The sequence below is a fragment of the Heptranchias perlo genome, unplaced genomic scaffold (assembly GCF_035084215.1).
Source record: "Heptranchias perlo isolate sHepPer1 unplaced genomic scaffold, sHepPer1.hap1 HAP1_SCAFFOLD_1483, whole genome shotgun sequence".
Classification (NCBI taxonomy): Eukaryota; Metazoa; Chordata; class Chondrichthyes; order Hexanchiformes; family Hexanchidae; genus Heptranchias; species Heptranchias perlo.
In genome coordinates this window covers 8059-35730 of record NW_027138737.1, presented here as the reverse complement: position 1 = coordinate 35730, position 27672 = coordinate 8059, and the positions used below count along the sequence as shown (strand labels likewise).

The 27672-nt window shown below is 40.6% G+C and overlaps 1 protein-coding gene across 1 annotated transcript; it reads left to right on the top strand.

Moving 5' to 3' along the window:
- Positions 1-27672, top strand: LOC137309139 (RNA-binding protein 12-like). Its single transcript, XM_067977437.1, has 3 exons — positions 1-124; positions 20267-20352; positions 22179-27672. Exon 3 carries the CDS (start codon positions 22204-22206, stop codon positions 24715-24717), a length of 2514 nt encoding a protein of 837 aa, XP_067833538.1. The 5' UTR covers positions 1-124; positions 20267-20352; positions 22179-22203; the 3' UTR covers positions 24718-27672.

Sequence of the window (27672 nt, the reverse complement as noted above, 5' to 3'; positions counted from 1 at the left end):
CCGGCCGCAGCGCCGCCATGATTGCCGAGTGAGGAAAACGAGCGGGAGCGGCGAGAGCAGCAGGGCGTCCGCTCGGTTACCTCAGACCCACCCCCAGTCTTTAGCCTTTTATCCCGTGTCACCGGTAAGGGCTCGGTAACTAACCTTCCTGCGGCCGTGCGGGCGGGATGTTGTGCTGATTCTTTTTTTTTATATCCCCCACTCCCCAAAAAAAAAGCCTTTTCTTTTTCTTCTTCTTCCTCGGCGCTCGGAGTTTCGCAGCCGGAGCTAGGCCGCGGGGGCAGCACCAGGCCGGGTAGGCCTCCCAACCCCCCCCCACCCCACCCCAATCGCCGTCTCCTCCTTCTCTTCTTCCTCCGGGGGCTCGGCCGCTCCGATCACTGGCGGTCGGATTGTACAGTTAATCCCTCCTTTTTTAAAGAAAATTATTTTTTATTTTACACACTGTGGCGGCGGCCCGGCCTCTCCGAGGGGGGAGACGGCGCCTCGTGCGCGCGCTGGGGAGCAGACAAAGAGCGTGCACGCGCATCAAGAGGGACCACTCCGTGGCGGCGGCGGGGGGGGGGTCACTAATAGAGAGCGGGGGGGTCTCCCACTGCCCAGGGCAACAGTGCTGCTGCTGCTAGTTACTCAAACCACCCCCCCCCCCCCAAAAAAAAAAGCTCTTCTAAGGTTGTATTTTAGCATTTTACCAGCCAGTGATATTTATTTCTGATTATCTTTAACACCGAAGGAGGATTTCAGCACCACCCATGTACTTTTTCTTTTTTTTTTCTGAAGGCAAAATTAATACATTGGCATTTTTAACTATTTCAAGATTCAGATTGTGTGTCTCATAATCTGCAGGTATTTACTGGTTTTATTTTTGTGGATACTGCACGTTTTGAAAAGCTGCAAGGCCTATTTGATCCAATGGTCATGGTATGAATCCCTTTCAGTTATCTGCATGTGTTGGATCATCGGCCAGATCACTTCAGAACAGAGATAGAATTCTTCTTCTTTGCTAAGTGAGTGTAGAAGAAGTCAGATGCTTATTTAGTTGCTTTTAAAAAAAATCTCTTAAAGGGTATAAACAATGAAGTTGGAGCAGAACAAAGTATTTGCCAAAAGGAAGGGAGCTGATGTGCATTACACATGTTTTTGTCAGACTGATCTGATTTGTGATCTGGGTTGTTTATTTTCTTATCTTTTTGACTTGCTCCTCCTATAATTTTATTTTAATCAATTTGTATACTGCTTGCATTTTTAACGTTTTATTTTCTTCATTTAGGGCCTTGCTGTAAAATGGATGTCAGCTAAGTCTGGTCTGTTGTTGCATTACTTGTGGTGAAACTTAGTTAGAATGTGTACTTTGTTGTATCAGCTTGTCCCTGGAGCAGCTTTGATTGAGTGCATTTTAATTGTGTTTAGTCTGTATTTAGAAAGTGATCTTATGCAATTGTGTATTGCTTATCCTTTTGAATCACATAAATTAGAGTTCTTTAAAACACATTTATAACCCTGTTTTCATATACTGTACTAAATGTGACTGAGGTGTAAGGTTCCAGTGTATGGCTTTATTTTTCTAATGTGTATTTGATGGAGTGTGCTATTATAAACAAAAGTTTTTTTAATATGTATAAAAGAAAGCAGTAATTGTCTGGTTTTTACAGTTAATGTGATGCAAATCTTAAACCATGTTCTTAGTGAGTTAAGTGTGCCAAAGTACAGTAGTGAAGATGCCTTTGTTTGCACCATTTGGAACTGTTCCATCACTGTTGGAATCGAGCAGAGTCAGCGGCATTTGCGCTACTACAGACTGTTGTTATTAGAACTCAGGTGTATGGTGTGGTGATCACAGATTGATTAGGCACAGTTGGTTGCTGTGTTCACCAATTAGGTACTGTGGATCATGGTGAGTCTTTGTACTAATTTGGCTTTGTAAAAGGTTTATGTAGACTCTGTTGTTAATTTGGAACTTTAGTTAGTTTGGAATCATCTGTGCCATGTGTTTGGTTTTGAATTTTAGATAGGTGCAGGAAAAAAAGATTCTTCACTGCCAGTTTTTTAGTTCTAAGCAGTATTTGGCCTCCTAATCAATAATGTGCCTTTTGGAAGAAAACAATATACATATAGCGCCTATGGCTTGTATCGGTTGCAGTCTTAGCAAGGAGACATTTAAAATCATTGGAGGCTAATATTAGCTCCAGGTGAATCCTGGCTGGTGCAAACTGACAAGATATTTGGGGTGCTGTAACAAGCTCCATATGCACCTTTATTTAAATTAATATAATTGCCTAAGATCCTGGGCTTTGCATTGTCTGAAACTTATTTTAAATTGAAGGAACAGAAATATTTGACTAGTATGCAGACTAAAAGAAATCAAGGGCGAGGGGATGCAGCTACTGAGAAAATAGAGTAAACTCCAGCAATTGTGATTTTAGAAATCTTAAATCTATGAAACATTTTTTAATGCCCTGATCTTGAATAGCAAAAGTGGACTGTGGAGGAATGTGTGTTGCACAAGCTCCTGCTTCCATGCTGCTGATTTCAGAATAAATGTATTGTGTAGGGACTGCGGGCAATTTTAAAGGAACTGTAATACATCGACTGCCCTTTTGAATGTATTAATATTTAAATATTTGAAGATTTTTGCCATTCCTAGTGTGCCAGAAAAGAAATTTCTCTGCCGATATTTTTTTTCTTCCCATTTCTACCAAAGGTGCTGACTCCGTGCTGGGTATAGGTCAGTAGGCACGGGGCACCCTCTGGTGCCTTGCCCAAGTGGCCATTATTTGCACAAACCTCGATAGTGAGTGTCAGCGGGGCTATTTGACTGAGTCACGTCCGAGCCTGATTCTATCTTCACCTGTTATGAGCGCACAGACTTTCAACAGGCAGAATCTTATTTGCCACCCTCCATCCGCCTCACTGGCTAAGATCTTGCCATTTTCCTGGTCTGTATGGCTCAAAACTTACTAGGTAAACTTGATGAGCCACCAGTGAAGCCCTTGTGTCAAGTTTTTAAAACCTTGGTACAGTTTCATCTTTCTCCTCTCTAGGTTAGCCTGCACCCTAACCCTACACTGTGCTCCTTTCGTAGGGTATTCTGATCTGGTCATTTCCAGTAATGCAAGTTTCTGCTAGTCCAGGACTGCGATGTGTGGCGCCAATGGACGCTTCAGACCAGAGATTCTCCAGACCTCTACAAATTCAGTTACAAGAACAAATGTCATGACCATAGAATTGATTTTTTTTCTTCCCCCCCCCCCCCCCCCCCACACACACACACACACACACACACACACACACACACACACACACAATTATTAGAATCTGGAAAGCTTTATGGCAGGTAGAGTCATAGAATCATTCAGCACAGAAGGGAGGCCATTTGGCCCAATGTGGCTCTTTGAAAGAGCTATCCAATTAGTTCCACTCCCCTACTCTTTCCCCATAGCCGTCCAAATTTTTCCCCTTCAGGTATTTATCCAATTCCCTTTTGAAAGTTACTATTGAATCTGCTTCCACCACTCTTTTCAGGCAGTGCATTCCAGATCACAACAGCTCGCTGCATCAAAAAATGTCTCCTCATCTTCCCCTCTGGTTCTTTTGCCAATTGTAGCATTGATGTTGAGCCGATCACAATCTCTGAAAATAGAAGTGGATAAATATACGGTACAGAGAAAGAGCACAGAAATTGATTAGATCAGGTAGCTCCAAAGTGGCGCTGGCACAGTCCTGGTGGGTTGAATGGCCTCCTGAGTTTGAATTTCTATGATTTTAAGAGTTTATGTCAAGAATTTTGAATTTTTGGCTGTCGATAGCTTTGTGCCGCTCTCTTGACCGACAAGAAGGGCAGCATCGCAATGAGATATGGAGTTAGGTTCTGTTCTCTTCACCCTCCCACCTTTACATCTTTAAGAACTGAATTTATTTAAAATTGGAAATTTAAAGGGGGTGTGATGGTACAGCAGTCTAAAACATAACCCTTTCACCAAGAACAGGATTGAAATCTTGACCAGATTAATAGGAATGTATCTTCTCTTTCCACTAATTACAAGGTGCTGAGTAAACCAATCTCAATCAAGTTGCTCTTCAAGATGGGTGGTGCAGCTAACAGGAATTTCATTAGGTACCCATTGAATATGTCATTTGTGCAGGACTTGTGCATTATATTCAGTCTTTCCATCAAATAAATGTCCGTTGGATCCCAATGTGTCACGAACTATACTCCCAAGTCTAAATAAAAATATAGGTTTTTAAACCGATTAAGCCAAATTGGAGTACAAATAAGGCAGGCTTACTGGAGATAAAGGTGCTGAGGCTCGCGGTGATGTCGTTGAAGACCTGACTGTTGACTATTAAACACAGTTGGTTCTACCCTTGCTTTTGCATTGCAACTACGGGCACTGTTTTAATTGGTTATTTTGGGCCATCTGTTCCATTGATGGAATTGTGGTTGTTGGGGAAATTTTTATTCAGTGCAGCATTTTCCTTAGTGTGTGGGTAAAAGGAAAACAAACGTTAGAATAAGCTGAATATTTAAGCTACGGTGTGTTCGTATATGGAATTAAAAATAAGGTTTTTTTTATCTTGTGGTTTGAAAATGGATATCGTGCTATTAGTAGAAATGTTCATCCTGTTGCAAGGCATTTTGATTGAGGCACTGCAGAGGGAGTTTTATTCTGCACCCAACCCCATGTCTCGTCTCCTCCCCTTTTCCCAGGTTTTCTCCCTTGCCTTCTGAAAGCATTGACTTGCACTGAGATGCATCTCCATGGGTGCTGGTGTCTTGCCATGCCCAGGTGGCCACTCTTCACTTGAGAGTGCCGGCAGGCTGTTCAGTTGTGGGAGTTGCAGTTCTGTGGTAGTGATGTTCGTTATGGGCCGATTCCACGATCCGGCTCTTCTGGCAGGGGGTGCATCTTGAGAAATCATGGCCTGTGATTTCTCTGTTCATTAAATTTAATTTCACGAGTTGTTCTTCTCCCCTTTGGAATTGCTGGATTACTGAAACCAATCCTTGTGTGTACATGGTTTGCCAAAATATTTGTCAGTGTTTTATTTAGAAGAAAGAAATTTGATGTGTGTGAATTGTTTGCAATTCTGTTGTAAACTATTATTTTTCCCATCCAGCCTTCTTTTATAGGCATTAATCCTGAGCACATGAATTATTTTGGTCCAATTCTGCTTTCTAAATTGCTGGCAAGTGGCGTTGAAAGATAGAGGAGGTATGTGCTGTATGATTTGGACTGATTGTCATGCTTTGGTAATATGGTTATATAAGGCCTGACTGATATAGGATGTAGTGTCCTTTAACTGCTATTGATGCAAGGTCTTAGCTTCGTAATGTAGAAAGATTGCTATAAAATATATAATGTATGTTTTTAAAAAATTAGGATCCCTAATTTTCCAGTTTGCTTCTTCACTTCATTCATTGATTTTTACTGACATCTTTTTCTGGAGCAGACCATTATACTCCCTCCTGTGACATCTGATGCCAACCTGGAGCCAGAAAAATGCACTTGGATGAGATTCAAAAATTACGTTGTATATATTAGCAAGTCAGATTAATTTTAGCTATTTAAAAAACAAGTGGTCATCTTAGATCAATAATGTTTGATAGCTGGAAATGTCCATGCAGTTACAGTGCTGGAAATTGAATTTGTGGTTTATTCTCAATATTGTATAACTAGGAATTCCTGCAACTGACTGGAGGAATTCAGCAAGATCTTATTATTTGCAGCTAGGGTCCAAACCTCTGCCATCTTGTACATTTTTGCACTGTTAAAAGCATGTCAGCAGGAGGGATGTCTGCCTTTTATTTTTCCATCCGAATGACGATTGTTTATGCATTAGAGGAACGGTAATGTAGTGGTTATGTTACTGGAACTAGTAATCCAGAGGCCTGGACTAATGATCCATAGAATGAGAGTTCAGATCCCACCACGGCAGTTTGAGAATTTGAATTCAGTTTAAAAAAAGCTGACAACTGATTTGTTAATGTCCTTTATGGAAGGAAACCTACCACCCTTACTTGGACTAGCCAATATGCGAATCCAGTCCAACACCAACCTGGTTGACTCTTAACTGCCCCCTGAAGTGGCCTAGCAAGCTACTCAGTTGCATCTTTTGTTCACGGGGATGGGCAATAAATGCCAGCCTTGCCTGTGACAACCACATTCCGAGAATTAATTTTTAAAAAATAACAGCATGCTAATACAGTGCAGATCACATCACACCTGAGCCAACTCTATCCTAACCTACGTAACCAGCAGGTCATTGAATAGCGACCAGTGTAAATGTTTCCCTACCCAGCTCTTCTCTTGGTCTCTAAGGGTGGTTGGAGTCTGGAACTCACTGCCTGAAAGGGTTGTGGAGGCAGGAACCCTCACAACATTCAAGAAGCATTTGGATGAGCACTTGAAATGCCATAGCATACAAGGCTACGGACCAAATGCTGGAATATGGGATTAGAGTAGACAGGGCTGATGGCTGGCGCGGACACGATGGGCCGAAGGGCCTCTATTCGTGCTGTATAACTCTATGACTCTATGACTCCTCTCTTTTCCCCTGCCACCCCCGAAAGAAAAAGCCTGCATGCCAGTTGTAGCACCCCTAAATTTTCCCTTGTTGAAATCAGACCATGGATCAAACCTGAGACTTCCTAAGTTGTAAAGCCCAGTACCACCCTGAGGATTTCTGTCTGTGTTAAAGGAACATTTTTCTCCAATAATCATGCAAAAGGGTATTTTCTAGGCAGTTTTCAGTTTCTCCAAATGGTGTCATTTACTGGTAGATTATTTTCCTTTTACACAAGGATATAAAGATGTTTTAACAATCTTTTTCCCTACACTGCCAAAATATAAATAGAAATTAGTTGTTAAAAGCAGTAATTGTGCATCATGAGGAAAATTACCCTCACTCCAGTCTTAACACTATTATGACTAGCAAGTGTTTGACCTCAAAAGATGTTACTGGAGTATGTACAGACTGAATTCGAACGACTTAAATCTGCTGTGCATGGGGTTTCTTTGACATCTTGGTCTGAGAGAGACCGAATTGCAAGATCCTTCATTGTTGACAGATGGAATATTTAAAGAGAAGGGGAATGGCTAAAGCTTAATTTGTCTTAAATTTGCAGGTAAAACATGCCAAGAGTCTTGCAATTTTCAATGGCCTGGTAACAAGTACATTTTCTATATGTATGAGAAATAAGCAGTTCAAAAGATGATCTTGGAATATGACCCTTTTTTAGTGTTGTTGAAATCCTCCTCCACAACTTCAGTTAATAACATTTTGGGAAAAAAACTTTTTTCCTAACTAAAAGGATTTGAAAACGTAGACTGAATTTGTGCCTTTGAGTTAGATTGACATTTTTATTCAGAATTGATTTTGGTTGTAGAAGGATTTTTCATTGTGTGAATGTTGCTTGTTTTCTCAGACTTGCTTAAAGATGTAGTGTTCTTCTATCTGTCTAAAAGATCAGTACCAGAACAAAAGAAAAATCCTGCCTTTCAGTGTGAAATCTTTTTCCTTAACCTTTTTAAGAATTACTGTAGCATTTCTGCAACAGAGATGAATTAACTGTTCCAAGATACTCCCTGCATATGACCAGCTTTCAAATGAGAAATGTACAGAATTTGTGTGTGTAATATGATGAGTTCAATTTGAAAGTTGCAGAGAGCACTTAATTCTCGAAAGGGTTAAGAAGCTTCTGGATTGTTAAGAGTGTGAAACTGGTTTGCTGATGATGGCTGTGCAAGGACCTGGATTTCTAAACGATTGTGGAAGCAGTGGTATGTTGTCTGCCTTGGTCCGAAATGCATGTTTTTTTAATTTTTGATCAGCTTTGTGTGTTTTTTGAATTTATGTAACAAACACTGAGCTTTGTTTGTAGTTTTCAGAATATGCCTGTGTTCTCAGCTCTACAGCATCTTTGTTACTATGGCAATAAAGAACTGAAATATTTGGAACGGAGAATGTTTTAATTTGCAGTGACGTGTAAATGAGGGCTAAAGATTCTTGTAGTTGATATTGCTCTGTTGCAGAACAAATTTTGATCAGTTGATCTTGAATGATTTTGTTTGAAAATGAATGATGTATTTGGCAAGGCCATGTAATTTTTCAATCCAAGTAGCATTTGAAGCATAATTTTGTTTACTGAGCTTGGAATTTATGAGCTTTGTTCACTGTTAATTGACTTGTTTAGGGGTGATGTATAAAGCGGTGCAAGTTTACTATTTAACAATCTGAGTTTGTTTTGTAGCACTGTTAGTTTCATTTTACTTGCTATGCTGATAAAATTGCAAGATCCTGTCCTGTGAACAATATTGTGTTACAGTCTGCTGTGTTTTGAGCAAATTAACATTGCAATGATATTCTTTCTGATCACATTTCAGATAATCTGTATTCAAGAACTAAAGCAATTTAGTACAGAAGGTCTCCTGGTTTATAATATGCTGAACCATGAAGTAATTGTGTAAGAGTATGCTTGGTTTACTGTTCAAACTATTGCATTTTAATGACGAGGGCTTGTGTAAATGTTGCTGTTTTTTAATGTTTGTGTAATCCTTGAAAAGATGCAATTAACCTGAATCTGATTTACAATTGTGTAAAACCTATTTCAAGTCTGCAGTTACAAGTTACAGTTTCTTCTTCCGAAATGTTCCGTTATGACTTGTTTTTCTTTTGAGTTGCTTATTTTAAGATTTTTGGGTTGGTGTTTATGTTCAATGTTGCTTGGTGAATATCTTGTATTCAGAGCTGTGTTAAATGATCAGTTTATTTTGGTTGGGGTTTCTGTGTTTTAAAAAAATGGCAATACCATTGGAATTTCAGTACATGGTTTGGAACTTTTCAGAGTGGTTATTTCATCTGTCGAATGTGATTCTAGGGGAGAGTTTCCCTGTCCTGTTGTGATCGCTGAATGTGATGGTTGTACAAGGAGGTAGGACAATAATCACGGTGGTTATTTGGCCACCACCAAAAATGGTATAATGGAGCATTTTACATGTTGAGTACTCACAGCCTGGACCAGTGGCCATCTTGGCACTGTGTGCATTCTGTATTGATTTTGTGGCTTGAGTTGAATTTGTGCTATGTAGCAAGTTCCTTTGGAACAAAATGTTGGTGATTTTAGGGGGCTTAAACATGCAAATATTTTTGTCATCTCAACCTTCCTCTAGTCTTTGATAGAGTTTAATTATGTACTTTCATGGGAGTTTAGCTAATTTCCAGTATCCTCATTCAATGCTTTCACAACTGAGGCTTCAGTTCAGCTGGATAAAGGGTCTGTATGGTTCCTCACATTGTGCAATTCTGATTTTGGTTGTGGCAGTGAGGTGATAAATAGCAGAGGTCAGGGAGGGAGGATTAACTTATGCCACAGTCCCATATCTCCTAGTAGTCGGTCTGGCATTGGCAGACACCAGGAGTAGGGCACCTGGTTTTCCTCTTAGGCCATGATTCTTTTGTCTGTCCTGAGCAAAGGAGGCTTTTTGGACCATGTTGAGGTTGCTGCTTATCACTGTGTACAAACATCAGCATTTGTTCTGGGAGAAATCTGTTTTTTCCTTTATTTTAATTTTCATCTTATTTTCTTAACCCTCAGGTTAATCTTATGCCCCTGCTATGCTCAGTCTGATGGATGAGGCAGTCCAGTATGAAAACCTCTCTCTCTCCTTGGTCATTGCTAGGAAGGATGTGTAACTGGTATAGGGACTTCTGGCCAGCTTTTCTTCCTCCTCTTCCTGAATTCAACAGAAGTTGCTGTAAATCTCCCTCTATGAACCCAGTGGAGTCTGGCAGTTCTGAGATTAATAGATTTACTGTTCACTATCCAGGCTGTGGCAGAAGTGATGTTTTAAAAATACAAAGCAGCAATTCACAATGCTGAGACCTAGGATTAAAAGTTTTTTAAAAAGTAAGGTACAACAGGCTGAAGGATTAGTGTCAGCCGTGGCTCAGTGATGGCACTCTCGCCTCTGAGTCAAAAGATTGTGGGTTCAAGTCCCACTCCAGAGACTTGAGTACATAATCTAGGCTGACACTTCAATGCAGTGCTTGAGGGAGTGTTGCACTATTGGAGGTGTTGTCTTTCGGATGAAACGTTAAACCGAGTCTGCCCTCACAGAACGTAAAAAATCTTTTGACACTAAGTTCTCCCCGGCGTCCTGGCCAATATTTATCCCTCAACCAACAGCACTAAACAGTTGATATGGTCATTATCTCATTCCTGTTTGTGGAACCTTGCTCTGCGCAAATTGGCTGCTGGGTTTCATACATTACAACAGTGACTGCACTTCAGAGTTCTTCATTGGCTGTAAAGTACTTTGGGACGTCCTGAGGTTGTGAAAGCAATTCTTATTGGCTCAGCTTTGCTAAATCTAGTGAAAATCTAACAGTGCAGTGAAAATAACAGTAATTGAAATTTTGATGCTTAAGAAATTATCCAATATTATTTGCGCCATATGTCTTGGTTACACTTGTTTGTAATGCTTGCAGTCTGTCTTTAAGAAACAAGTACAAGCTGGTTTTATGGCCCAAATCTGCACCATAGGGAAGAGGCAGTAGTTTTACTGGATTGTATGATTACTGTAAATAACCCATTATATTGTGTTTTGAAATGCAGCAGCTACAAATTTGGAACAAATACATATGTGGTTTTGCTATGCCAGGCTTTCAACTGCCAGTGGATTGGCTTGTCTGGCTGTGCTGCAGCAGGTAATTACTCAGTAGTTAAGTTTGTATGAGGAAGAATATCATGCATAACTGGACCTTAAAATAATCAAGCATCTTGGATTCTACCCTTATACTTGGTTCACCAGGAAATCTGATGGTGTCGTTCTGATTATTTAGCACAATGGTACCTATACGCTATAGGATAAATTGCATTTATGTGACGATGATTTAATGTGCAATATGTTCTGAATTTGTCCCCACAACTAGTACTTCACCTAAGCATTGAACAACTTAGAAATCCATTCTCTAGACACAACCCATGTTTGGAAGACAAAATCTGTATTTGAACCCCTTGGTGTTTTCCACAATTCAGATAGATGCCATGAACACTTTGTGCATTCATCTTTTTTCTTTACTGAAATTCTAGTGATTTTATTGGTCTGTGCAAGAGGAAACTTGACAGTAACACAAAATGCATTGCATCATTTTTTCTCCCCATAAACTTCAAATATATTAATTGATCTTACATCCATGTCTGTCATTATGGAAGGTATTGGAGTGCCTGATTCATAGTTCAATTTTGTAGGATGTAGTAACAGTTTTAGACGTTGGAGATTTTTGTACAGCTGTGAACTAACGGGAAAAATGACTAGTACAGAGGAGCTCCTTCATTTGGGAAGATGGTTTCTATCAGCATTGGAACTTATGGACTATTACAGAAACCATGGGCAAATAGCCAGTATAGAGGGCATCCCAATCAGCTGTATTCAATCCACAGCTATTGGTTATAGATGTAAGAATCAAATGAACATTGATATAGAATCATAGAAGTTTACAACATGGAAACAGGCCCTTCGGCCCAACATGTCCATGTCGCCCAGTTTATACCACTAAGCTAGTCCCAATTGCCTGCACTTGGCCCATATCCCTCTATACCCATCTTACCCATGTAACTGTCCAAATGCTTTTTAAAAGACAAAATTGTACCCGCCTCTACTACTGCCTCTGGCAGCTCGTTCCAGACACTCACCACCCTTTGAGTGAAAAAATTGCCCCTCTGGACCCTTTTGTATCTCTCCCCTCTCACCTTAAATCTGTGCCCCTCGTTATAGACTCCCCTACCTTTGGGAAAAGATTTTGACTATCTACCTTATCTATGCCCCTCATTATTTTATAGACTTGTATAAGATCACCCCTAAACCTCCTACTCTCCAGGGAAAAAAGTCTCAGTCTATCCAACCTCTCCCTATAAGTCAAACCATCAAGTCCCGGTAGCATCCTAGTAAATCTTTTCTGCACTCTTTCCAGTTTAATAATATCCTTTCTATAATAGGGTGACCAGAACTATACACAGTATTCCAAGTGTGGCCTTACTAATGTCTTGTACAACTTCAACAAGACATCCCAACTCCTGCATTCAATGTTCTCACCAATGAAACCAAGCATGCCGAATGCCTTCTTCACCACCCTATCCACCTGTGACTCCACTTTCAAGGAGCTATGAACCTGTACTCCTAGATCTCTTTGTTCTATAACTCTCCCCAACGCCCTACCATTAACGGAGTAGGTCCTGGCCCGATTCGATCTACCAAAATGCATCACCTCACATTTATCTAAATTAAACTCCATCTGCCGTTCGGCCCACTGGACCAATTTATCAAGATCCCGTTGCAATCCTAGATAACCTTCTTCACTGTCCACAATGCCACCAATCTTGGTGTCATCTGCAAACTTACTAACCATGCCTCCTAAATTCTCATCCAAATCATTAATATAAATAACAAATAACAGCGGACCCAGCACCGATCCCTGAGGCACACCGCTGGTCACAGGCCTCCAGTTTGAAAAACAACCCTCTACAACCACCCTCTGTCTTCTGTCGTCAAGCCAATTTTGTATCCAATTGGCTACCTCACCTTGGATCCCGTGAGATTTAACCTTATGTAACAACCTACCATGCGGTACCTTGTCAAAGGCTTTGCTAAAGTCCATGTAGACCACGTCTACTGCACAGCCCTCATCTATCATCTTGTGTTACCCCTTCAAAAAACTCAATCAAATTCGTGAGACATGATTTTCCTCTCACAAAACCATGCTGACTGTTCCTAATCAGTCCCTGCCTCTCCAAATGCCTGTAGATCCTGTCTCTCAGAATACCCTCTAACAACTTACCCACTACAGATGTCAGGCTCACCGGTCTGTAGTTCCCAGGCTTTTTCCTGCCGCCCTTCTTAAACAAAGGCACATATGTTTGTAATATAAATATATCTGTATAAGTCTTTGTCAAACACTAAAGTGGAGCCCATCACCAAACTGATTTTGCAATTAAATTCACTTTCCTCTTTTAGAAGTCTTCCAGTTGCGAATAAAACCCAATTGGCTTGGAGCCTTGCCCCTCCTTTCACTTGCTTCATAGCATCACTAAGCTTATTGGCTTGTGGCAATTAGATAGCTGATCTAGATTTGACTGGGATTGGTGTGATGCAAGTTGTTTGTTGTGATGGAGTGAGCCATTGATTATACTGCAAAGGATGCAAGTAAAGTCGCTGCTATTGTGCAGATGTCTGATCTCTAGTGGTGTGGATGCTGTCTGTCCTGGATCTGCAATCAAAGGACTAATTTGTGTAAGTAACAAGTGGCAGCTTCAAGCATTGTAGATGGAACAATTTCTGCTGCACTCTGAACTGACTCTGGTTTCAGGGAATCTATCTGTTGGGATTGGCTTTTATTTGAAGATGCAGAGTCTGAACATTTTATCAAATCTGTGGCCTCGTTAGATTTGATTTACCACACAAATCAGAAGTTAAAATATGTAAACCACCTTTTTAATATAACAAATAGGAGTTGCTTCGCTGAGAGTCAGCAATACAAATGGGGCAGCATCACTCGATCCACATACACAAGGGGTTCACAGTGAGCCAAGATATGCATTCAAACTACGTAGTTGTACGTTGGAACATCTTGTATTTAGCTCAGTACAGTATTGTACTATACTCAGCAGCAGGTGACTTGCTGTGAAGTTTTATCAATCTTACTATTCAGTAGTATTCATAATCCACTTGTTTTGAGTTTCTTGGTGTGCACATTCCAATTAAAACATTTTTTTTAAAGATTGTCTATAGGAGAACTCTTTGAGTGATCCTATACTAATCTTTCTTTATTAACCTTTTTTGTGGGGTAGGGGAGATTTTTAATAGTTCACTACCCTGTAAATACATGAATAAAAGTAAAATCCTTGCGCCTCTAGACACTAGCCTGTCTAATTGTGAATGCCGTGGGCAGCTACCGGTTACCACCTTTTTATTTTTCTTCAATATTTTTAAGAGTGTGGAGAGTTTTTGGAGGGGATGGTTTACTTGAAAGGAAGTTTTTGAGTATGATGGAGCAGAATTAATATACACCGATTACTGGGGAAATCACTGGATTTATGACTACGGCTAATTCCATTCCTCTGCAGTTTTCCAAGAAACTGCTTTAAGCCAGTGCCCCCAATGATGTCGACATTCTTTGTTTAAATTAAACATAAGAAATAGGAGTGGGAGTAGGCCATGTGGCCCTTCGAGATTCAATCAGATCATGGCTGATCTTCAACCTCAACTCTTTCCTGCCCAATCCCCATATCCTTTGATTCCCCTGGAGTCCAGAAGTCTGTCTATCTGAGCCTTGAATATACTCAAAGACTAAGCATCCACAGCCTCTGGGGTAGAGAATTCCAAAGATTCACAACCCTCTGAGTGAAGAAATTCCTCCTCATCTCAGTCTTATGGCTGATTCCTTATCCTGTGACTATGCCTCCTAGTTCTAGACTCTTCAGCCAGGAGAAACAACCTCTTGGCATCTACCCTGTCAAGCTCCCTCATAATATTATATGTTTCAATCAGATCACCTCTCGTTCTTCTAAACTCCAGGGAGTATAGGCCCATTCTACTCAACCTTGCTTCAAAGGACAACCCTCTCATCCCAGGAATTTAGTGAACCTTTGCTGCACCGCCTCTAAGACAAGTATATCCTTCCTTAGGTAAGGAGATCAAAACTGTACAGTGGTGATAAAGGGATGGAACAAAACAAAAGGATGTTGATAATTTTTTAAGGGGTTATGGTGACAGTCATTCTTTAAAGCATTAGTTAATCCATATCTTGTGCTAATTGTAGAGTGCTGTTTCTTTAGTAGCTAAGGATTATTAATACGCAAAGAAATTGTCACTTGCATATTCTTTTACCAGCAAACATGGTTCTTTTGGGATGTTCACACTGTTTCTATAAGTTTTGTAACTTTTTTTCTCCATTTATTGAACTTACTTCGGCTGCCTCTGATCTGTTTTTTTAAAAAAAAACAGCCCTTCATATGTAAGACATAGGTTTGAATCCAGACAGATTTACAAGTGTCCCCCTCTCCTCTGATGGTAAGAATCTACATAAAATGAGTTGGGCATTCTTAACCTCACAGAGGGCACAATTTCAAAATTTGCAGATGACTCAAAACTAGAAAGGGTAGTGAACAGTGTGGCAGATGAAATTTAACGCAGATACTTGCGAAGTGATACATTTTGGTAAGACGATCAAGGAGAGGCAATATAAACTAAAGGGTACAGTTCTAATAGAGGTGCAGGAACAGAGAGATCTGGAGGTATATGTACACAAATCGGTGAAGATGGCAGGGCAGGTTGAGAAAGCGGTTAAGCAAACATAAGGGATCCTGGGCTTTTTAAATAGAGGCATAGAGTACAAAAGCAAGGAAGTCATGAACCTTTTATAGGACACTGGTTCGGCCACAACTGGAGTATTGTATCTACTTCTGGGCACTGCACTTTAGGACTGATGTTAAGGCTTTAGAGAGGATGCAGAAGAGATTTACTAGAATGATTACAGGGATAAGGGACTTCAGTTATATGGATAGACTGGAGAAACTGGGGTGGTTCTCCTTGGAACAGAGAAGGTTGCGAGGAGATTTGATAGAGGTTTTCAAAATCATGAAGGGTCTAGACAGAGTAGACCCATTGGCAGGAGGGTCAAGAAACAGAGGACATAAATTTAAGGTGATTGGCAAAAGAACCAAAGGCGACATGAGGGAAAAAAAAATTACACAGCGAGTGGTTATGATCTGGAATGCACACAGCCTGAGGGGATGGTGGAGGCAGATTCAATCGTGGCTTTCAAAAGGGAATTGGATAAATACTTGAAGGGAGCAAAATTGCAGGACTACAGGGAAAGGGCAGAGGTGTGGGACCAGCTGGATTGCTCTTACAGAGAACCGGCACGGACTCGATGGGCCGAATGGCCGCCTTCTGTGCTGTAACCATTCTATGATTCTATTCTGTAATTCTATACTCCAAATTTGGTGCAATTGACACTAATTTGGCAGTTTAATTTACGCCGGGCTGGTGAGGGAAACAGAAATATCACATCAGTGCAGTAGGGGGTGCTCTTGAAGTTGAGCACAAGTTAATTAGTTTGCAAGGTAGAGGAATCTTCACTCAGCATTTTGCTGTACTGAACCTGACCTGGGATTGCTCTGTGCCAATACTGACTGATTAAGGCAGGAAAAGTTTTCTGTTCCTTAGTAATGACATCCTTAAGCTTTGCATGGAAAATTCACAAATAAATTTAAGATTTAAAGCAGCATTATCATAAAAGATGCTTGATTGTGTCAGTAAATAAATTCAAACCATCAGTGTTCTTGGACCACTGATGGTTTGAAATTTCAAAGGAAAAGCATAACATAAAATAAATGTCACGTCCTGAGTAAGTTTTGTCCTGCTGCAACTGAAGTGCTCAAAGGATAATTGTCTTCCCTTTTATTAAAATGCAAATAGACTTCTGAGAGATTAACCCATCAGGTGACTGTCCCTTTTTAACCGTAGAAATTTCAGCACAGAAGTAGGCCATTCGCCCGTCGTTTTTGTCAGTGCCTGCTCCACATTGGAGCTATCAACTCCAATCCCATTTCCTTGCACTTCAATATTTTTCTTCAGGTCTTTAATTCTCTTAAATGTTGTGATTGACTTGGTTTCCATATTGTAATAGCACTTAGCATGAAAAGTCTGCCTAAATCTTTTAAGTCTAATTCTTCCTTTTTTATATTTTTAATCAAATTAACTTTAAATAAGGAGCCAGGGCCATTGATACAAACTAGGCAGCACTTAATGTTCCTAGTGAAAGGGTGCTGTTTAATAGGGTTAAAGCAGTGGGGTGAAAGGTGTTGGGGGAACTATTCAAAATTCTTAACTTTAATGGAAAATTGTATACTTGTTTTTATGTCTGCATGGTGTTAGAAGGATGCATTTAAGCTGGAGGCATTATAGAAAAAGCTGCTTCAAGAAGAAAAATCCCTAATTGACACCTGTGCAAAAATTCCACCTAGGCAAGGTCTTCACCTATTAGTGGTTTTGTTTTTTGTATAATTAAAGATCTTTGAGAACTTTTCATTTGTAGTTCTGATCTTTGGAAGCTAGTTGATGCCCCATGGTGTGGACCAAGTAAAGTTTCCGGTGAAGCAGGGTTGAGAGGATGGGAGTTAACGTGCCCAGGGTGTGCAGATGTAAGATTTTTAGTAAGATATTTCTCTGTAGCACAGGCTGAGGAGTTGGGAGATGCAAAACTGAGGTGCTACAGTGCAATTACTGACAGGAGTGTGACAAGTTTACATAGGCAGTTTCCATTATAAATGTGGACGTAGGAATTTTTAATGGGAAAAGTTGGCACAAAGGTGTGATGAAAACACAATAGGAAGTAAGATTTTATACCCAGGAAGTGCATACAGATGGAAGATTTTTAGTATAGATAATGTGAAAAGGAAAGTGTAACTATTCTAGGTATGTTATCGAGTAAAAGCCATGTCGCAAGTTGTGCACCTCCTGTTCATACTCCATACTGTTTACCCCTTGTAGATGAATAATGCCTCTAATGCTTTGTTAATAAGGGCGCACATTGTGGCTCTGCAGTTATTACTTGTGTAGAACATTCACCATAATCTTTGAAGTAAAACCTGACCCACTAGGTTGCATTGAATACATTTCTACAGCCAATCATTGGGAGAGAGTGTGGGCCTGGACCAATGGAGCTAAAGGGAATCTCTTGCTAGGGCATGTTAACTGCACTGTGTGCTGTCACAAGTAGAAAGCCTCATCTGCATCCTTCGTATGATCCCCAACAAGCACCTATGTGTAACTGAGTCTTATGTATATTTCTGGTTACATTAATCGGCCAGCTGTGATTGTTACGCCATCCTCCATTGTTACATCTGACTGAAGAAGTAAAGCACTGAGATGGAATCTAAATATCTCATCTGATCATCGTTGTTATCTTAACTGAGTCATACACCATGTATGGCACCTGCTTTATAATTTTAAATTTGGCTCTTTTGCTTCCTGTTTCAAATAATGACTGTCCATGCTAATTATTGTTAAATGCATTTTAAGCTACCTAAATGGGTAGCTTTAAAAATTGTTCTAAAAAGAATTACTTTATTACATTTGTCCACTTCATCCCATGTTCAAATCATTTTAACAAGTTGGTAGGGTTCAAATTTACAACTGAATGTTGTAGTCTGGCAGTTTATTTCTCAATTGTTGATTATCACTCAAACTCACCCTGTTGTCACAATTGTTAATCTTCACTGCAGATCTACAAGCCCATTGGTGACATTGAATTGCCAGCTATTGGCAATAAAACTACCCAAAGTGGAACATTTCCCGTCAACCACGAGCTCTGCGATAAGATATTTTTCAAAATACCACGGCTGTAGTCTAATCTCTGGGTTCAGATGATGGCTGTAATTCAAGATTCACAGTTACGGCTCAATCCCTTAATGAGATTATTGCCTTTTGTTGTCACTCCTCCGCGCCTGCTCTATATATAAACCCGTCTGATCCTTTGGCAAGGTTACTGCATTGTCATCACAGCCAGCTGTTCGTTCCCTATTTCACAGTTTTGCATTCTTGACAGAATTTTAATGCTTTAGGTAAACATTTTTGATCGTTTGGTTAGTTTCTTGTTCATAGGAAAAGTACAATCTGTGCTACAGCTGCAGTGAAATAAGTGTGGAGCAGGAATTCTCAAGTCGATTGTGTTTATTGCACCATTCTAAAAGTTGCTGTTGATAAGCTCCAAATGATTGGTATAATTAAGCTAAATACTTGCCTTTATCACTGAACAAAATGCTTTAGAATAATGCCTTTGTGACCTGTGGAAAAATAGTAACTTATGTAATGATGTGGGTGTAAGTCGTCATTGTAGATCTGAAGAATATTGCAGTGTATAGTGCACACACTCTTCCTGCCTTGGGCTGTGACTTTTAGGGGGGAAAATAGTATTTTAGGTACAGGTTAATATCTGTTTAGAATGCGCACTTTTTTGGGGGGGGTGGGTAGTACATATTATACGTGAAGATTGAGTAAATTCTCATAACCTCTTCAACTTGGAGTAATTTGTGTAGGTTTCCAATTTCATTATTTTCATGGCATAGTAACAAATTTCTGAAGTGTCGCAGATGGCGGGTATCAGGTACACCAGAGATGTTTGTAAATAAGTAACAGCCAGACATTGTAGAAAGCCTGAGTTTTTCTTTGGTAAAACACAGCTGTCATTTCCCCTTATTTCCAATTGTTGTCCTGTACAATGAAGGCAGATGTCTTCCAATTTAACATCTTCATGAACATATGAGTACAGTTGTAACACTTTTAAGGCACGGCTAAATCTCAACATTACTTGTGGCCTCCTGCCACGTTAAAGTGCCTAGTCTCACTGCTTCAAATTGGAAGACACAGTCGGCCATCAGGCATGATTCACTTGGAAATGTGTGTTGTCATCCTGTTCTTTCTCTCTCCTCCCCTCCCCCCCCCCCCCCCCCCCCAAAAAAAAAAGCGAGACTTAGCTGAACCGTACAGACAGGACAGTCCCAGATTTGATCCCTGATCTTTGGTGAGTCAGCTGATCTCGGCTAGTGCAGCTGTAGGGGCATTATAATTGGCATTGACTTAGCGAACAGCAATCCTTCCTGGGTTTCAGCACCTGCCTGCTATCCAGCGATCTCCGTTGGGAATTGTACGTGTGGGCATCAGGCCGTTGCGGGTTTGAGCTCGGCTGTGACTGCAAGGTTGAATAGCATGCCAACACTCGCTGTCAAGGCTTACGCTGGCATGGCTACTTGAGTGAGATACTGGAGGGCCCCAGGCATGACTGGAGCTGTATCCCAGCAAAGAGTGAACTCCTTCAGGAGGAGAGAAAATTGGTTAGGGAAAACATCTTTCAAAAGTTTCACTTAGCAAGAACCTTAGGCATTACATTTTGGCTGAATATTCTTCCCCCTCCTTCCTTTTCTGTGCTTTTCCATGCTTTTCCTTAGCACAACAATTAGTTCTGGAGGCTTGTGATTAAGGTCTTGATTCTGTAGCATCCTTTTTTAAATTTAGCAGGAGGAGATGGTCAAAAGTGATAGTTAATGCTGTATAATGTGGGAAGTTGTGAGGAATTCTGAAATGTTCAGTTTGCACTGATTCCGCAAGATGCGGTCTTGCGTGGTGACATTCGTGTACACGACAACAGCCTGATTGCATTGCGTATTGCAGACATTGATTTGTCATCCCGTTTATTCTTTCTGCAGTCTGTAAAGTTGGTTTAAATTGGTTGACAACAGGATTGGCTGGTGTCCTCAGCTGCTTAAGGGAAACGCCTCTGTTTTGGTCACAGGTAAGATTCTCTTCCGTAAAGGTTGTTTTAGATATAGAATTTTAAGATTTATATAGGCTCCATGTTAGTTGCTACCAAATTTTGAGCTGAAACATTGAGATTTACAATATTTAATTGGTATTTAGTAAAAAGGCATTAGCTTTTGGGTTAGCGTAGACTATTTTGGTTTAAATATAGTAGTTCCGATTCTTATTTTTTGTTATTTTGTGTCTGAAGTTGGTATTGTTTTTAAAACAAAACTCGCAAAGGCATTTGACTTAAGACTGCTTTAGGCTGCAAATTCTGTTTGAAGTGTTTGATTGGCATGTTGAATTTTAATTTCATTCCTCTGCAACATTGTTATTCAAATGCATTGGGTTTGCAGAACCACTGGTATGATCATCCTATCTTTAAAAATAGCATAATTGGCTATTAGCACAGAGTGAGCATAGAAAGAAAATACCACGAGATTCGTATATCAACTAAACTTAATACAAGAGTTTGTTTACTGTAGTTGTCTTGTATGTCTGAAAAATAATTCAAAATACAGTATTCTTTACAAGCTGAGAGAATGATTTGAAATCTGAGTTGTTTACTGTTCTCAAACTGCTTGCTTTTGCATTCAAATTAAATGTTGCATATTGGCTTACCTTAGACGTCCTGTAAGGAAGTTTGACATTAAAACAAATATCATCCAAAAACACTTACTCAGATTCCACATGCACGCTGATGACACCCAACTCGACCCCTCCACTGCCTGATTTGTCATGCCACTTGTCCGACATCCAGTTTTGGATGAGCAGAAATTTCATCCAATTAAATATTGGGAAGACTGAAGCCATAGTCTTCGATCCCCGCCACCAACTCCATCCCCCTCCTTGGCCACTGTCTAAGGCTGAACTGGACTGTTCACAATCTCGGTGTTCTATTTGACCCCGTATCCCCATCATCAACAAAACTGCCTACTTTTACCTCCGTAATATTGCCCATCTCCATCCCTGCCTCAGCTCATCTGCAGCTGAAACCCTCATTCATGCCTTTGTTACCTCTCGATTTGATTATTCCAATGCTCTGCAGCCTGGCCTACCACCTTCCACACTCTGTAAACTTGAGCTCATCCAAAACTCTGCTGCCCGTATCCTAGCTCGCACTAAGTCCTGTTCACCAATCACCCGTGTGCTCACTGATCTACATTGGCTCCTGGTCCGACAACACTATTTTAAAAAAAAATTATTATCCTTGTGTTCAAATCCCTACATGGCCTCGCCCTTCCCTATCACGGTAACCTCCTCCAGCTTTACAACCCTCTGAGATCTGTGTTCCTCCAATTCTGGCCTCTTGCACATCCCTGATTTTCATCGCTCCACTGTTGGCAGCCTAGGTCCTAAGCTCTGGAATTCCCTCCCTAAACCTCTCTGCGCCTCCTCCTTTTAAGATGCTCCTTAAAACGTACCTGTTTGATCTATCTTTGTCACCTGACCGACTGTCTCCTTATGTGGCTCGGTGTCAAATTTTGTCTGATAACACTCTCGTGAAGCGCCATAGGATGTTTTTATTATGTTAAAGGCGCTATATAAATGTAAGTTGTAGTAAAGAGACATGCATTACTGTTGTGGTTTCTTAATTAAATTGCTATGTAATTAAGTTTTGGATATCGCATTTATGCAAGTTAGACTCAAATTAATGCAATGTCTGTTAAAACCTGTCCTAAAACTGGTCCTCTATGCAAAGAATTAGAAGGTTTTTCTGTGATGGCTTATATTGTATGCTAAGTACTTTTTACATTTCTGGTTAGGCTGGTTTTGTTCTAACACGTCTGACGTAGCTCGTGCCTTTTTCGTCTGCAGGTGGTTGTTTTTGATTGGGCTCAGCATGGCCGTGGTCATCCGCTTGCAGGGTCTCCCCATTGTGGCGGGGACCATGGATATCCGCCATTTCTTCTCTGGATTAACCATTCCTGATGGTGGCGTGCATATTGTAGGTGGTGAACTTGGTGAGGCTTTCATCGTTTTCTCCACAGATGAAGATGCACGGCTTGGTATGATGCGTGGTGGGGGTACAATTAAAGGATCCAAAGTATCACTCCTACTGAGTAGTAAAACTGAAATGCAAAATATGATTGAGCTCAGTCGTAGGCGTTTTGAAACTGGTAATGTGGATATGCCACCAGTGGGCTCAAGCAGGCCAGGGCCACCTAGTAATACTGGTATGAGTGGCAGGGGTAATTTGCCTACTACTATGCCTAACCTAAACACTCCCGCTATGGTTACTACAGCTTCCTCATTACACGAAGGCATGGGTAATAAAAATGTGCCCACCTTTTCTGCTGCCAGCATGGGAAGCACGCCCTCGAGCCTCAATCCCACTTTTAGCAGCCCTGGGTTTAGCATGGGTTCGACAATGGCCAGCACTATGCCACCGTTGAATACAATAAACTCAGTACCACCGCTACCACCACTTCCTCCTTTACCTACAATGCCATCACTGCCGCCCATGCCTTCAATTCCTCCAATTGGTATTTTGCCAACATTGCCACCAGTGCCTCCCCTTCCTCCTATAGCACCTCTTGCTCCTATTCCCCCAATGCCACCTATACCTCCTATGCCAAGCTTGCCACCCATGCCTATGAATGCAGGTAGCACGCTTCCTCTAGGAAGCTCTGGACCCAGTGGAATGAATGGCTCTGGGTCTGCATTGGGCATGAGTAGTAGCATAAGTTCTATGTATATGGGCCCCATGGGTTCGTTGAACCCCATGCACCCCATGAATTCCCATAGTTCAATGAATAAAGGACCACCACCAATTAATCTAGATGATCTGTATGTCCATGTTTATGGGATGCCGTACTCTGCAATGGAATCAGATGTAAGGGATTTTTTTCATGGACTTCGAGTTGATGCAGTGCACATGATGAAAGATCATTTGGGGCGCAATAACAGAGATGCGATGGTAAAGTTTTTTGGCCCCTCGGACACTTTTGAAGCTCTGAAACGACATGGAAAAATGATGATGGGCCAGAGATTTGCCAACGTGTTTCCTGCAACAGAGCGACAATGGATGAATACTATGGCTGGCTTTAATGCACCCAAAAGCATGGGCCCCCCACCGACCATTGGGCATTATGGACAGAACCTACCTCCATTTCACACACCTAGGTCTGAATCTCCAAGCAGACGTGAACGGTCACGATCACGTTCTCCTCATGAGAAGGAGTTCTGCGTCTATTTGAAAGGTTTACCATATGAAGCTGAAAACAAGCACATCATGGAATTCTTCAGTAAGCTGGAGCTCATAGAGGATAGCATCTACATAGCCTATGGACCAAATGGAAGAGCAACAGGTGAAGGGTTTGTGGAATTTAAAACTGCCACTGATTACCAAGCAGCGTTATGTCGTCACAAGCAGTACATGGGCAGTCGCTTCATCCAGGTTCATCCAATAACTAAAAAAGCAATGTTAGAAAAGCTAGAAATTATTCAGAAAAGAACACACAACTTTGTGCAAAATGAACAGAAGAGAGAAATAACAGTGAAAACTGAGGAAGCAAGTGTTTCACCAAAACTTTGTGGTCACATATGGAATATTCCTTATAATGTAACCAAAAGCGACGTGTTCCAGTTTTTGGAAGGTATTGGACTAGCAGAAAATGGTGTCCAGATTCTTGTTGACTGTAATGGTCAAGGGCTGGGGCAAGCACTGGTGCAGTTCCTAACTGAAGAAGAGGCACAGAAGGCTGAGCGACTGCATCGGAAGAAATTAAATGGACGCAATGCATTTCTCCAACTAGTCACTCTTGAGCAAAAGCAAGACATGGAGTCAAATCCGCCATTTCAAGCCAAAGGTCAAAAGAATCCAAACCAAGGGAGTCTTGATCCTCCTTTCCTCCCATGTGTTGGAGGAGACAGCATTTCTTTTCCGGGTGGCAGTTCAGGTAATCTTAATGGCCCTGTACCACCATTCAACCCCGTTAGTAGCTTTGGTGGATCAAGTAATATGTTTGGACCCGGACCTGGTCCTGGATCTGGGGTCAGTGGTAGTATTGGCGATGGTCCATTGGGAGGACCTGTTTTTGGAGGCAGCAGTGTAGGTAGTTTCCCAGGACCTGGGGTTGAGCCAAACTTTGGAGGTGGTCCTTTAAATACCAACAGCCCGACAGTGGTTAAAGTTCAGAATTTGCCCTTCAAAGTATCTGTGGATGAAATTTTGGATTTCTTTTATGGCTATCGTGTGATTCCCGACTCTGTGTGCCTGCAGTTCAATGAACAAGGCATGCCAACAGGTGAAGCAATGGTTGCTTTTGAGTCCTGCGATGAAGCAATGTCAGCTGTTGTTGACCTCAGTGACAGACCAATGGGATCAAGGAAAGTTAAACTAGTCTTGGGATAACCCTAAATTTTAAACTAAGGCTGTAGCTTATAGGCTTGCCTTTAGCACAGCTATTTAATATGGAGGCTGTCTGAGCTTCTGATGGCCTAAAACTAACAAGTGTTTGCAGCTGACTTTTTGACCCAGATTATTTGGAATCCGATGAAAATGTTTAGTTGTCCAGTGGAAATTGTAAGTACACCACTGATAGTGTAGACCTAGCAGAAGTGGATGTTTTGAGTAGATCCATGAAACTGTTAGCTTCCTCATACACTAGGCAAGCATAAAGCCTATGCACAGATGCATATTAGAAGCTAATGTAGCCATATTCCTTTGTTACAATGCAATCATTTTAAGTTTTGGCACCCTGAATGCTGAGTGGATGGAAGCTCTGACTCTGTCGCGACAAATCTGTAACTGCAGATTACTAACCTTGCATATGGAAATGATGCAATCAGAGCTAAACCTAGGTTGGGCAGTTCTTTCTAAGTGATGTAAATTATAGTATTTGTGCACTTGGGTGTTATTGTCAGCTGCCTTTAGACACAGTGAAATAGTAGGAACTAGGGTACAAATCAGTTGAAAGCTCAGTTCTTAATGTGCATGTTGACCCTTTTGTTCTGGGTACGGTATGTTTTTTTTGAATCTTTGAGAGCTGCCATTCTCTCCGATCTATGTATATATACACAGCATACTGCAGGTTAAGTTGTTTCACTTGTGTTCAATTTGAACTTGTACTAATGTACAACCCGAGGCTTGACATTCAACTGTTTATAGTGCTCACTTATGTGCTAGTTACCTAATTGTTCTGCTAGTACCCACACTATTCACATTGATGCTGCAACAGCGGTGAATCTGTTCGGAGTACTGTGAGGAACTCTTATTTTGACCACTACAGGCTGCCAGTAGATACGCTTCTTGCTCTAGGATTTGGCCAGTACCAACCTTTTAATGCTGACCCACTTGGTAACATTTCTGCATTAATACTTTTAAAAAAAATTTGTTACTTGTGGTTGTTGGTTTGTAAAAGTATACAAAAAACCATAACTAAACCCATTCAAAGATTGAATGAATTCTTGTAACGATGTGTTTTTTTTAAAAAAAAGTCAAGCTGCAAATGTATTCCTCTCTGGCACTGGGAAAAAGTTCATTGTATTCATACCAGCATGCAGTGCTAGTAGAAATTTAGTGTAACTAGCATTTTGAAATGTATTTGTAAGCAAATATGTGCTGGGTAGACACAGTGCCCTGTACTGGGAAATGCTGTACAGTCTTGTTAATGACCCATAACTCAATAATCCTACTGTATCATATCCGTAAGTTTTTTGTAAAAGATACAAAATGAATCAGTAAAAGTGTGACGCCATTTTTTAAGAAAAAAAAGAACAATGCGTATTGTTTGAATTTTTGATGTGTTTTTGCAAATGATGTTGAGAGGAGATCTGAAACGTATGCAACACTACATTGTATAGTGAGAAAGGACTCTCATTAGTCTACTGAGCATCCTAAAAGGTCCCAGTACCGCTTGGGATTTTGCATCCCTGTGGCTTTCAATTTTGGGGTTCCAGTCCCACGATGTACCAGTGGAGTTTATTTAATGCTTGGAGCAGCAGGGAGGGATTTAGAAGTTAATTGGTCACAATTCACAAGAGCATAGATTCAGCTCCCACGTAAACTGGGTCTCAATAGTAGCAGGATATTTTAATTTACTTAGCAGTAATGTCTAATGGTAATCTTGCTCTGAGCTCCTGCTGGTCGACCCTTGAGCCAAATTTAGCTCTTCAAATCTAAACCCAAGGTCTGCTCAGTGGGCTAATGTGAAAAGTCCCCATAAACTACTTGTAAGAACTATTGTAAGAACTGCATTGTTCTTTGTGTGACCAGGATATCTGCAGATGCAACATATTAAGCGTCTTTGTATTGGCGCAGTTGCATTTAAAGATCGCCGTTGTATTTTGCAGACTGATGAATTTTGCATTTACATCTATTTGGTGAGATCAGTAGGCAAAGTTTTGAACTGAACCATGATGTAAAAGAACAAGTTGTACATACACCATTATCTTCTGCAGCTTTCTGTCAATAAAATGCATTCCGTGATAAATAAAGGAAATAGCTCCTGTAGGTTTAGATGTAAAGCTTTGTGTTGCTTTTTTCAAAAAAATTAGGCCAGACAAATGACACATTTGCTGGCTGTCTTTTTTTTGTTTTTCTAAGCGATTGGTGTGAAATAGTGAAGGACATTGTAGTGCATCTGATGGCCTGGTGGGAACGAAGTTGTCCAATATTGACTCAAATAGATGGGAGGGCCACAGAAATCCGTCTGATTTCCTCATTGATCATTTATACTTGCAATTTAAGTTGCTTTTGAAATGATGAGGTAATGTTTCATATAAGAGTTTCTTCAATGAGTAGCCTGTGGCAGTGATATTTTATTTGAAAACTTTTTTATTGGGTTGAGAAAATCAACTAGCAACTGGGGCAGGGGAGGGGAAGTGAAATTCTCCACAAATAATTTCAATTTTTCCCCTTTTGAAGTTCCTGTTTGCCAAAACTGGTTGTGTTTTTTTTCCCCCAAACCTTACAATGCTTAGAGTTCTCCCTAAGGAGTACAAAGGCTATTTTGCTTTTACCTCCACTTACACTGCTCTTACAATTCCTGGAAAAGAGTTGGTGATTTCAAAGGAGAAGATCCATTGATGGTTAGATTAGATTTGATTTAACTGTGGGAGAACACTGGCTACTTTCCCTCCCAGTGACTTTTTTTTAAAAGGGTGTGTATTAGACTGAATTCATCTTCCTGTTATCAAAAGAGAATGAGTGAATTTTTGTCTGGCTTGTCCTTGTAGTTTATTCTCAATTTACTTTATTCAATTTTCAACAGAGAAGTTGTACATAATATTTACATGAAACTCCAGTGTCTTGTTCTGCTGATGTACGATCTTTAAACTGCATACATAAAATGGCAAGAGTAACTCA